The sequence below is a fragment of the Brachyistius frenatus genome, unplaced genomic scaffold (genome assembly GCF_029030835.1).
Source record: "Brachyistius frenatus isolate BFR_SWC_R1_liver_20210118 unplaced genomic scaffold, ASM2903083v1 Contig_111, whole genome shotgun sequence".
Lineage (NCBI taxonomy): Eukaryota > Metazoa > Chordata > Actinopteri > Embiotocidae > Brachyistius > Brachyistius frenatus.
The window spans coordinates 710,599-724,344 of NW_027210710.1; the positions used below are offsets into that span (position 1 = coordinate 710,599).

Below are 13,746 nucleotides of genomic sequence, written 5' to 3' on the forward strand. Positions count from 1 at the left end.
CACCTTCAAAACACCTGTCAAAGAGTGGAGGGATCACTGGTTAATATGGCTATAAGACAAAATCCTGAAAACAATATTCAAGTTTCATTCGACTGCTGAACATCGAGCTGCGGCGGCTCTCCAGGGTTTATTTGGGCGACTTCTGATTTACAGAAACCAAATATGACGCGAGTTGTTGTCGTTCGGTGTGCGTTCAGCCACCCCCCCCCCCCAAAAAAAAATAAAGATCTGCCCACTCCCATCTTCCTTTTAAAAAAATAAATAAAAACAAACCACCCTACGCTCTCCAACAGTCAGCAGTCAAGGCATGAAGGATGATGGACTCGAGGTTGTGAGTGTGTTGTGTTCTTTGAGTTTTACAGTCGGGATCTATCGTTACCGTAAAGTCTTTGAAATGTCAAACTTTGTGTGCGCTTTCCAGCGTGACGCATCGTCCTTTTTATTTGTTTTTATCCCCGCCCGTGTCTTTGTACAGAGTCTCTTCCCATAGCTTCTCTGAAAACACCTAAAGCTCCGCCTCCATCCCCTACCCGCCCCGCCCCCTTTTCCCCCGCTGGTCCATTAGCTGTGGAGTCGCTCTAGCCGGACTTTGAGCTCGTCCTGTTTGGCTTTGAGTTTGTCCCTTTTGGACTGCAGCCGGTGTCCCACGTCCTCCAGGCCGTAGATGCAGTCCCGGGCCTTCTTCAGGATCACCACCTTGGACGCCTTGTCGTTGTGCGACAGCTCGGGCACGTTGTCGCGCAGCCGCACGAAGCAGTTCTTCAGCTCGTTGCGCCGCTGCCGCTCCATCACGTTGTGCGTCCGCCGGCGCTCCTCCTCGTCCTCCGTCTCCGCCGAGTTCCTGGACGAGTGGTGGTGGTGGTGGTGGTGGTACCGCAACGAGGTCGACGACGAGGACGAGGAAGACGAGCTGCGCGAGTGGTGGTGGAGACGCGACGAGCCTTCGCTGCCTCTCGAGCGCTTGCTGGACGACGACGACGACGGCGGCGGCGGCGACGCCGGCCGGGGAGCGGCGTAGTTGTGCTGCAGCTGGATCTCGATGTGGTGGCGCTGGAGAGCCCGCTGCTCCTCTTCCTTCTTCTGCTGCTGCTGCTGCTGACGGACAGACAAGTCGTCCAATGAGGGCAGCAGAGAGGAGGAGCTGGAGGGGCTGGAGGGGCAGCGCACCACGGTAACCACGTCGATCTCCTCCTCTGTGAGAAACGGAGAGAAGAGAAGACAGGAAGCTAAAAAAGAGGAGTTAAGAGAGGAAGTTGACGAGGCCGTTGAACGGGTCGGACAGATAAAGGGTCGTTACACGCTCCTTTATCTGTCCTACAATCACTTCTCAGGAAACAATGTGAGCCACACCCTTTAGAAACCTTTTATATAAACCCTTTAGAAACCTTTTATATAAACCCTTTATAAACCTTTTATATAAACCCTTTATAAACCTTTTATATAAACCCTTTATAAACCCGTTATAAACCTTTTATTATAAACCCTTTATAAACCCGTTATAAACCTTTTATTATAAACCCTTTATAAACCTTTATATAAACCCTTTATATAAACCCTTTATAAACCTTTTATATAAACCTTTATATAAACCCTTTATAAACCTTTTATATAAACCCTTTATAAACCCTTTATAAACTTTTATATAAACCCGTTATAAACCCTTTATATAAACCCTTTATAAACCCGTTATATAAACCCTTTATATAAACCCTTTATAAACCCGTTATAAACCTTTTATATAAACCTTTATATAAACCCTTTATAAACCTTTATATAAACCCTTTATAAACCCGTTATATAAACCCTTTATATAAACCCTTTATAAACCCGTTATAAACCTTTTATATAAACCTTTATATAAACCCTTTATAAAGCTTTATATAAACCCTTTATAAACCCTTTATAAACCCTTTATATAAACCCGTTATAAACCCTTTATAAACCCTTTATAAACCTTTATATAAACCCTTTATAAACCCTTTATAAACCTTTATATAAACCCTTTATATAAACCCTTTATAAACCTTTATATAAACCCTTTATAAACCCTTTATAAACCCTTTATAAACCCTTTATATACCTTTATATAAACCCTTTATAAACCCTTTATATAAACCCTTTATAAACCCTTTATAAACCTTTATATAAACCCTTTATAAACCCTTTATATAAACCCTTTATAAACCCTTTATAAAGCACGACGGCAGCTCGATTGTTACAACTTATTATTGTTGTTTTTTTTTTAATCTGAAAGGCTGTATTTCACACTGATAAGAAGCCCTTAAACAGATCGTTCAATAAATGCCAGCTGCCACTTCCTGTGTTGCGTTTTACAAGCAGGGATCGCTGGCAGGTCTCGAGACTCATGAGAAAGTTTAATGGATGGAGCAGCTTGAATACCAGTCACACACACACACACACACACACACACACACACACACACACACACACACTCATCTACTGTCAGTCAACAGCCCAGGCCCCGCCCACTCCAACCCTCCCCTTGTAAAAAAATATATAAAAGGCTGCTGCAGATTTCCCCCCCCCCCCCCCCACCGATAAGATGAGTGTAAAGTTTTGCAGAACGAGTCTGGGTCGATCTCCGCGTGGAAGAATCCCAAGAATGCAACATGAGTTTTTCTCAGCTTACCGGAGTCGCTGGACGTGTAGTTGGACAGCTCGCCGCCGGTCGACCCGTAGTCCGACGTGGACTCGCTGGGCTCCTGGGCGTCCATCAGGTTCTGGCAGTCCAGCATGGAGCCGGCGATCTCCTCGAAGATGCTGGTGTCGATGTCGGACAGCAGCGGGCTGGAGGCCAGCATGGTGGACACCAGCTTCTCCTCCAGGGCCTTGTCGGCCACCAGGCACTGCCACAGGCAGTCCTCCCCGCTCTCCCCCAGGGGCGAGCAGGCCCGGCTGGACTCGCCCTCCTTCTTGACGGCGGAGACGGCGTGGAAGAAGTCGCAGTTCCAGTTGATCTGCATGTCGTGGTCCTCCAGCAGGATGTCCGACACGTAGCTCAGCTGGTCCTCCTTGGACAGGGGCCTGGCGGCGCCGGCCAGCCCGGCCTTCATGATGGGGGAGAGGGGCGGCGTCGGCAGCGACTGGAGGTCCTTCAGCAGACCGGAGCAGAACTCGTCGTCGAAGAGCAGCGGCTCCTCGTGAAGCCAGTCTTGGGACTGAGAGAAACTTTGCAACATGTTTTGAATCTGGGAGAACAAAAAAATTTAAAATAAAATACAAATCAAGAGCGGTAGTGGAGCTTATAGGAGTTAAAAAAAATAAAAATAAATCCAGAGAAGCTCATCCGGTAGTGTGTTTCAAGCAAGAAATAAAAGACGGTGAAAAACAAACAAAAAAACCCAGCAGCAGCAGCAACACGTGCTGTAGTGAAAGTGTAGTTCCTCCTCACTGAGACCTCCACCAGCACCCGGCCACCTTTATCCGTGTTTACATCACCGAGGCTCCGCCCACTGCTTCTGGGGAGGCCGTAAATCACCCCCCAAAGTTTAACACCCTCCCCCCTCCCTCCCCTCCATGACATCATAGGAACAGCTGGGAGAGAAAAGTGGGGTAGAAACTCGACACTTCTTTCCACAATTTACATGTGTTTTTTTTCCCTTCTCAGAAAGTGAACAAAGAAACCTAAAAAAACAACAACCCAGGCTGCCTGCTGACATGAGAAACAGTACTTGGTAAGATAAGGGTGATGAGGCTTTTGTTTCTGTTGTTCCTCAAAAAATGTTCTTGACCTCGTCTACCGTTTCACGCGCACACACACACACGCACACGCGCGCACACACACACAAATCTGGGCACTTTCACAACTTTGTTCAGACAAAAAAAAATACTTCACTCCGTACAAAGCACGAGTAGTTCAAGCTGGATTTCTGCTTTAAAAGACCAGCCAGTTATGAAAAATAAAAATTAAAAAAAAAAATTAAAAAAAACTTAAAACTACACTGCAAAAATGCTGCAAAATCAAGACCGAGGAGCAGCCCTATCCGGTGAGGGTAAAATAAAAAACTTTTAATATTCCTACGGGGTCTTATGGTATGTGCATGTATGGCAGGCTGTGTTTGGAGAACAAAAGCAGCAGTGTGTGCGTGTGTGTTGCAGACAAGACTTAAAGGCTGCCTTTCTTTACCATCAACAGCCTGGGGAACCTGAGCCAAAACTTAAAGCAGACACAGTCTGCGCCGTTCACGAGACAGCAAAAATAACTAATTATTTGCGTTTATGATGACATTTCCCCTGACTCAACGTAACAGAAACGCAGTGTTTATGGCACATGAATGCATGCCTTTGATTAAAGCTACCTGCGACCGGGCGCAGCTGGTGGATGGTAAAAACGGCAGATTTCCCAATGAGGTTCTGAACGCGCATTCGCTCAGCGTCATTCTCTGCCGTTAGGATGCATGGGCTCCTGCGCGTGCACCAGACTCGGTTCAAAAGTTTGCATTAAAAAAAAAAAAAAAAAAAAAGATCAAACATCATTTTAAGCCGTGCTTAAAAAGTGATTTCTTGACTAATTAAGACTTCTGCATGCAGCAATGCATCTCCGTGTGAAAAAATTAATAAAAGAATCCCAAACTCTTTAAGATCCCAAAAGGTGAACCGGCGGTCGAGGGTCATTTAAACCCCCGGCATGGGGCTCGCCTGCTTCTCCCACGTGAAACCCTTCAACACTTCTCTAACGTACCGCTTTCAAACTTGCACCAAAAAAAAAAGACACTCTCCAAGAAAAAAAAAGGCACAAAGGGGCATTTCAGTCCAGCAATGTGTAAAGTTAGGTCGAAATGAGGTAGCCCCCCCATTTCAACTCCATATGCAGCTGTCTTACCTTTCAGCTGTCCTCACGCACACGGCGGTGGAGGGGGGGGGGAGGTCAAAACGGAAGAAAAAAACCAACCAAAAACGATGAAATATCCCAAATATAGTCCACAGAGCGGCGTGAAACCTAGAGATGTCTGCTGGCGTGAAACTTTCTGCGTGGGGAACAGGGGCGCATTGTGCGCTCCTCCGGCTTCTTCTTCGTCTCCTCCTCCTCTACTATCAGAGTAGGTGTGGCCGTCGGGGCCGCCGGACTTTATATATATATATATATAGCACCCGCGAGCGGTGTCCTTCCGCCGCGGAGCTAAAAAAAAAAAAAAAAAAAAAACCGCGCCAAAACGTTAAAACCAACAACGTGTCGTTAACGGCAGTTGAACCCACCGCCAGTACGACCGCCGTCGGTGTCTTTGTTGATTTAGTCCTCGCGGGAAAACGCGGAGTGACGGCGTTGCCGGTTAATATCGCTCACAAGTCGGGGACTAGGATTTTTGCTCGGTGGGCGGGCGGAGTGATACGGTGCTGCGAGGACAGGATTCCAGGAAAAATGGTGGCGGGTAAAAAAAAAAAAAAAAAAAAAGTTGGGACAGAAACACACGTGGATTGAGAGAAGAAGCCGGGTGTCTGTCTGTCTGCCTGTCTGCCTGCCTGTCTGCCTGTCTGTCTGCCTGTCTGCCCTCAGAGGGAAAACCGCAACGAGGAGCGAAGACAACACAAAACTATTACAAATTATTGTTTTAACGTGGAAATAAAATTTAAAAAAAAAACAAATTAATTTTTTTTTGTTTTTATGATGCGTGTATGATTCATAACTTTCTGTTTTGTTGTTGTTGTTGTTGTTGTTTTTTGGTCATTACTGGGGAATGCAGGGAAGCTTGGTATTCGTGGTGTCCCGAGACACAGGAGCTTATTGCATGCTTTTTCTCCCTTTAACTGCGGTAAGAGGAGAAGATGGCAGACAGACAGGCAGACAGACAGGCAGACAGACAGACAGACAGACAGGCAGACAGACAGGCAGACAGACAGACAGACAGGCAGACAGACAGGCAGACAGACAGGAAGACAGACAAGACAGACAGGCAGACAGGCAGACAGACAGACAGACAGACAGGCAGACAGACAGGCAGACAGACAGACAGACAGACAGACAGACAGGCAGACAGATAGACAGACAGGCAGACAGACAGACAGGCAGACAGACAGGCAGACAGACAGACAGGCAGGCAGACAGACAGACAGACAGACAGACAGATTGGCAGACAGACAGACAGACAGGCAGACAGACAGACAGACAGACAGACAGACAGACAGAGGGGCTGAATGCTTTCAGAGCCACGTTGTCCTCTTAAGTCCAAACTCTTGCAGGAGTGTTTCACCATCCATCCATCCATCCCCTCCTCCTCCTCCTCCTCCTCCTCCTCCTCCTCTTCCTCCTCCCGCTACTACTACTATTACTACAACCTCAAGTGTGTCATCTTATCCAAAAGGATCTACGCACTTTCAGCTTCTGCACAATGAGCACAAAAGAGCATTTAGTACAAGTTTCCTTACATTTATAAACATATGCATGCAAAGTTTTTGTTGCAGAATATCCCATTAAAATAAAAAAAATAAAAAATAATATTTTACAATGTGTTTTTGCTGTTTGTTTTTTTTTTAACACCATGATAATGTTGTTAATTTACCTATCCTGTATTTTAATTGCACATATATTCTGTTCGCGTGATCAAATCAATCAATTTTTTTTATTAAAAAAAAATTAATTAGGAATAAATCTCGATTTAATGAAAGGTCACGTGACATCAAAAGGGGTTAAAAATGCACAAAAACACGATTTTATTTATTTATTTATTTTTTTCTCTGTCGGTAAATAGGTGAAAGGGTTTACAGTGGGATGAATGAACTCCAAACAGCACTCCGCTCGGATACCGCAATCCCTTCCTCCTCCTCCTCCTCCTCCTCCTCCTCCCCTCTCCGTCCCATTTCGCTGCTCCCGTGCACGTTACATAACCGACGAGGATTCGCCGGTACACGTGCGGACACCGCGGGGCCAATCACAACGCGAGCCGAGTCGGCCCCGGTTCACGTGAGCTTTCTCAAGCGGTTTTTTTTTTTGCTCGGAGGAAATCTTGTAACATGATCTTTTTTTCCAGTTGCCTCCACACACACCGACCATTACGCTCATTTTCAATCCGGCTCTTTAAATTGACGCACACGCCCTTTTTTTTTTTTTTTTTTAATTAATTAATTAATTTTTTTTAATGTCTAATCTCACGAGATACATCTTTCTGTCATGTATGCACATACAACTTTACTTTATTACTATTATCATAATCTATATTTCAATGATAATTACAGCGAATTGATGTTAAAACTGTAAAAATGTGCATGAAGTCTGGTGGTGAATGAAGCTCACTGACGCCACGGCACGAACCCGTTCACACGTGTAAATAAACAGCTCTCGTTGCACATTGTTATGCATGCATGTCTTTTCTTTGTGGGCTCACACACTTTTACAAGGAACCACAGCCTCGTCGGAAACCACTTTGTCTGGGTGTTGAAAGGATATGCACATTCTCACGTAAAGATCCTGCAGAGATTAAAAAAAAAAAAAAAAAAAAAGCAGCTGTAAAATAAACTGAAATCTGAAAAGAGTTGTCTGCGGGTGCAGCAGCTGATGATGGAGAGCAGAACAGGACATTTTGTTATAGCGACACACACAAAAGAGAAAGCAGGAGCAGCAGCGAGGTTGAAGAAGTGGGTTAATGTGCCACCTACAGGCCGGTTGGCAGACTGACTGACTGGCTGGCTGGCTGGTTCCACCTCTTCAATAGTAAAACAACAACAACAACATCCACTGACTCAGTGCTTTAATTTCTGACTCAACTTGTTTTTATAAATCTCAGGATTTCCACGTTGTTCTCAACCTCAAACACATCTGTGTCATACAATCTGTCAAAGTGCGTTTAAATCGCAGTGAAATCAGCAGATTTTTTTATGAATGTTAATAAGTGGGTCAGTTTTAGATCGTTTTAAAAGCTGCTCGTTAACACTAGATATTAATTATTAACGCGATTAATTAAAGGTGTTGACCGCAAGTTGTGCTGATGAAGAATAATTGTGTTTTTTTTTTAAGAAGACCAAAAGAAAGAAGCCAAATCAGTGAGTTTTACATCAGAATAATTATTGAACTGCTCTTCGTGCAAACATCAATCAGCAAGCGAATAAAAGGATAAAAGCTGAAACGCATCCGTAAACAATAATCACCATGTTTTGCACACAGAATTAAGAAAACAACGACCTGAAATGAACTTTTCAGCCACAAAGGTTTGACAACATCACTAATAAACTGCTGACCTGGCACTTCTAAAATAAGATAAATCTATATTTAATCTATATTTAATCCTTGTCACAGCAGTTTAAGAATAGAGGCGGGAAAGATAATTACACAAAAAGAAAACAGACAAAAAAAAACAGAATAAAATTAAAAAGAATTCTAGAAAATGTTAAAAACAATAAAGAAAAAAATTATTAAATTATTTTTATGAAAGAACTGCTCAATTATAATTTCTAAGATAAGTTCAACTTTATCAAGGATTATTAATAAGAATACAGGCGGGAAAGATAAGTACACAAAAATAAAATAAAACACAATAAAAACAGAATAGAATAAAAAAGAAATTGGAGAAAATGTGAAAAATATTCATTGAGTTTTAGAGTAATTTTATTGCATAATTGTTTGTGTTTTGTGCTGTTGAATATACATTTTATTGTTGAGTTGTGTGTATTTAAACGGCCCCCGTATAGGAGCAGTCATCAGATATCGGCTATAAATAACGTGGTATGTACGTGGTATTAGTTCCTGTTGCGATGACCTCGTACGAAAACTTTACATAGAAAAAAAAGAGGTCAGATCAGTCGAAGCTGTGCTAAATAATTTTTTTTTTTTTTAAAGATTGTAATCTTAAATAAACTTATTGAGCAGTAAGAATAAAAAATAAATAAATTGAATTCCATCTTAATTTTGTTATATTTGAAAAAAGGTGAAACTGACGACGTAAAAAGTTCATCAACCGACTGACTTACTGACCGACAAACCGACTGACCGGCACGCTGAACTCAGTGGCATATGAAAGCTGTTAGAGCACACACACACACACACACACACACACACACACACACACACACACACACACACACACACACACACACACACACACACACACACACACACACACACACACACACACACACACACACACACACACACACACACACACACACACACACACACACACACACACACACACACACACACACGCACGCACACGCACACACACACACACACACACACACACACACACACACACATGCAGCCCGAGCAGTGAGAGGGAGCCAGGGAATGGGATTACCGCTGTGTGTGTGTGTGTGTGTGTGTGTGTGTGTGTGTGTGTGTGTGTGTGTGTGTGTGTGTGTGTGTGTGTGTGTGTGTGTGTGTGTCCTCCCCTACAATCTCCTCCTTATTAGGACTCCTCATCCTGCAGCGTGCAGACAGACAGGCTGCTGCTGCCTGTCTGTCTGCCGCGTGCTTTAATTAGACGGCCACCAGCTCCTGAATCAGATCACACACAGCGGTGGTGTTCAAACTACGGTTCTGGTTCTTCAGGTGTCGCTGTAACGTCCAGCTGTTTTGTTAACGTTAAAAGAGAAAATGATGACAAAGTTTTGACCAACAAATCTTTAAGATTACAAAGTAAAATTGAACACGTGATGATGTCGTATCCGGCGGCGACGTCACCCTGAACGGCCGTTACGAAGCCTCGAATTCGGGTTTTGTGCCGGCGGCATCTTTGCTTGTTCGGAGCAGGAAGTGACCATATTTGGGCGAGCTGGGGGAGGAGCCGGGGGGGTGGGGAGGGAATCTAACTCGATCTGATTGGAAACCTGACGATACTACGTCCCGCCCACCGATAGCTGTAACCTGACTGCACCACAGGCCTGTCAATCAAACAGACACGCCCCCAAAACCAGGTCTTCTTGAATCTTCTTTTCTAATGAATGAGGGATTATTTTCAGATGGACCTCCAGAAAACTAAGAAGAAGGAGTGACTTTAGCTAACAACACCGAGATAACTGATGGACACATTTTATTCACTTTGGATTTGATGAGAGAAGTTGAATGGGAGTCTATGGAGCCGGAGGCTTTTTGGAGCCGACCTCTAGTGGCACTCGCTGGTATTGCAGCTGAAGACACTTCTGGATCAGAACCATTTTACAGACCTGAAGCTAGGAACACTTTTATTTATAGTCTGTGGTCTTGAACTTTGACCCAATCAACGATGTCACGTATCTTCCCCTGTTGCAAAGGATTGTGGGTCGGCAGCTTGAGTAGCACCTCCAGGGAAATCTTCTTCACCTGAAGCGGAGAGCAAACGCGACAAAATCCCTCCGAGGTCACGGAGAGAGAAAAAACGATCTCAAACTCGTCTTCCCTTCATTCCTCTGAAATTACAGCTCCCGGCGAATCACCGCAAGATCTCACCGAGCTGCGTAATGACAGACCTCAAAAGCACACACACACACACACACACACACACACACACACACACACACACACACACACACACACACACACACACACACACACACACACACACACACACACACACACACACACACACACAGCGTCCTCTGAATGTTAAGCGCTGTCGGGTCGTATATACATTTTTCCGGAGAAATATCCCAGTTGCTTCAAAATAAATAGAAGATGACAACTTAGGCTGCAAACAAACAAAAGAAGAGAGTAGTGCCGCTGTGACATCGCCGTGACATCGCCGTGACATCACAGTGACATCACCGTGACATCACTGTGTCACGGCCACACACACGGGGGCGTAATCTTCAAAATATATATATATATATTTTTTTTAAAAGAGTCAAATATAGAAAAGTACAAACCACAGTTATGGTGGAAGGTATTTTGTGAAACATCGGGCGAGCATGGAAATCTGCTTTGTGGATGTGACGCAGTAATCGAACCAAATCTAACCAAACAAAAACCAGAAGACACACACACACACACACACACACACACACACACACACACACACCAGATTGTGTCCGACCCCGAAGCGTGACCAGGTGGATCGAATCCACCCTGACGACGCCCATCACAGCAACAAGTCGGGAGACGTGTGCTCGCCGTTCAGGTGGTTAAGTTGTAAAAAAAAAAAAAAAAAACACTGTTGCTAGGCAACGGCAAGGTGGAAGCCACACAAGCCAACAGGCGGCGAACGCGACGCGGGAAAATGAAGACACAAAAGGGAAAAGATGACGTCATCTAAGTTACGACAAACTCTATGTGAATAAAATTACAATATATTAGCTTCACATTCGTCGACCTCTGACATTTCTCCGTCGGCAAACAACGTCGCAACTCGTGAACTCGAAGGTTTGCAGAAGATTTGGGGCGTCCGACGTCGCGAATGCCACCAGAGGGCGCCATTCGTACGGACTCGTCTCGCGTACGCGGTAAACACGCAGGGTTAGCTTTTGGAGCATCGGTTACCATGGCGATGCATCCCAGTAAAACGTAAAAAAAAAAAAAAAAAACACCTTCGTAGCCTAAAAACAAAACGTAGGCGACCTCGTCAAAATCAGATGTTTTCTGATTTTATGTGTTAAAATGTTTAAATATTTGTAGATTTCTACATCCGACAGTTGAGTTTGATGGACGCTGTGTGTATATTTCACGTTTATAACGCAACTAATTTAACGGTTATTCATGATCGTTTATTGTGACTCCTTCAAACCAAAATAAAAAAATCTCCACCGGACACTCAACGCTCGCGAGCCAAAATATGGAACTTAGCCGGGAATTTATAAAAAGGTGGATTCCTGGAAGAGTTTCTGGCCGTGGACAAAAGGCAAACGGGAAGTGGTTTCATTTTTCTTTGCCATGATGAGAAGAGGACGGAAATATTCGTTGGGTTTTGCCGTTTAAAACAAAAACACCGGTTCCCATCAGAAGTCGTGGAGCGTTTAGAAAAAAACAAAAACAAAACTGGCACCGAAACCCAACAATCAGCTATTGTTTCAGACATCATGGAAATATCTGGACTTTGACATCACGGCCGGGAAACAAAAAACAATACGGCGAAAACACCGAGCGGAGCCGGAGAATCGACGGCGGACCACCAGCAGCTGTTTTGTTTTTTCTTCTTTTTAAAGGTTGAAGTGGTTTTCGGGTGGAGTTTTTCCTTCAAGAATTTAAAAAGGAAGCGAAGCGTCCCACCGACATCAGTCAGCTGCTGGAAGGAGAAGGACGAAGACGAGGAAGACGAGGAAGACGAAGGCACGGCGGCCATTGAGCACCGCTTCTGGGAAAGGCCTTCATGTGGTGTGTGTGTGTGTGTGTGTGTGTGTGTGTGTGTGTGTGTGTGTGTGTGTGTGTGTGTGTGTGTGTGTGTGTGTGTGTGTGTGAACGCCGCATGCTTGGTGGTAATCATCAAACGGAGCAACCGCAGCTTTGCCAGGAATAATATAAAAGTGCATCCTGCTGCACTTTCTCCAGGGGTGTGTGTGTGTGTGTGTGTGTGTGTGTGTGTGTGTGTGTGTGTGTGTGTGTGTGTGTGTGTGTGTGTGTGTGTGTGTGTGTGTGTGTGTGTGTGTGTGTGTGTGTGTGTGTGTGTGTGTGTGTGTGTGTGTGTGTGTGTGTGTGTGTGTGTGTGTGTGTGTGTGTGTGTGTGTGTGTGTGTGTGTGTGTGTGTGTGTGTGTGTGTGTGTGTGTGTGTGTGTGTGTGTGTGTGTGTGTGTGTGTGTGTGTGTGTGTGTGTGTGTGTGTGTGTGTGTGTGTGTGTGTGTGTGTGTGTGTGTGTGTGTGTGTGTGTGTGTGTGTGTGTGTGTGTGTGTGTGTGTGTGTGTGTGTGTGTGTCTGTGTGTGTGTGTGTGTGTGTGTCTGTGTGTGTGTGTGTGTGTGTGTGTGTGTGTGTGTGTGTGTGTGTGTGTGTGTGTGTGTGTGTGTGTGTGTGTGTGTGTGTGTGTGTGTGTGTGTGTGTGTGTGTGTGTGTGTGTGTGTGTGTGTGTGTGTGTGTGTGTGTGTTTCAACGGATTTTATTTTTGTAGAAACGACATTTCCGTTCTCCAACTTAGAAAGAGAGTTTAATGGTCAAAACTCTTTTTTTTTTTGAGAATCTGTTGCGGCCGAACGTCAACGAGTCCTCACAACTGTATGAAAAAAAACAAAAAAACCTGCACGTTTGTGTGGTTTTTTTGGTGTTTTTTTTTCTCTTTGAGGACCGTCAAGGTTTTCCAAGACGTTTGCAGGAGTGAGAAGGAGTTCGGATTCGGCTCTTTGCAGGAACGTCGTGACGGCGTCGACCCGTCGGCCAGAACGCGACAACTTAAAACAGTACAAACGTTAAAACGCTCCGCGCTGATAAAATCACGCATCGACGTACGTTGTACCGGCAGTAAACGTTAAACCGGAAAAAAAATGTCAGAGTTATTGAAAACAACGGTTTGTCTTTTCGTCACAAGTCCTGATGTAACGATGACATCATCAGATGGATTCACTGGTTCAGTTCTCCTGCAGCAGGGGACAGTTAAATATGTGTGTGTGCTGCCGTTGTGTTGCAACAGAGAGGAAATCAGTTGCTGTGTGTGTGTGTGTGTGTGTGTGTGTGTGTGTGTGTGTGTGTGTGTGTGTGTGTGTGTGTGTGTGTGTGTGTGTGTGTGTTTTAGGACAGATAAGTGAATCCCGACTGGCAATCAATGGAAAACAGAAACGCACCGTTCGACCCTGCAGCGCTATCAGCAGCAACACCCGACACACTCACAACACCCGTTGATAAGAAATAAAGACACACACACACACACACACACACACACACACACACACACACACACACACAC

The 13,746-nt window shown here is 44.6% G+C and overlaps 1 protein-coding gene across 1 annotated transcript; it reads right to left on the bottom strand.

Annotated features, from left to right (window-relative positions):
* Positions 1 to 553: 553 nt before the first annotated feature.
* mych (myelocytomatosis oncogene homolog) lies at positions 554 to 5,062 on the bottom strand. The gene is made up of 3 exons (XM_069712674.1): positions 4,844 to 5,062; positions 2,651 to 3,209; positions 554 to 1,193 (listed from the first exon to the last, which is right to left on the bottom strand). The coding sequence occupies exons 2-3, from the start codon at positions 3,198 to 3,200 to the stop codon at positions 562 to 564; spliced, it is 1,182 nt and encodes a 393-aa protein (XP_069568775.1). The 5' UTR covers positions 3,201 to 3,209; positions 4,844 to 5,062; the 3' UTR covers positions 554 to 561.
* Between the last annotated feature and the right edge of the window lie 8,684 nt (positions 5,063 to 13,746).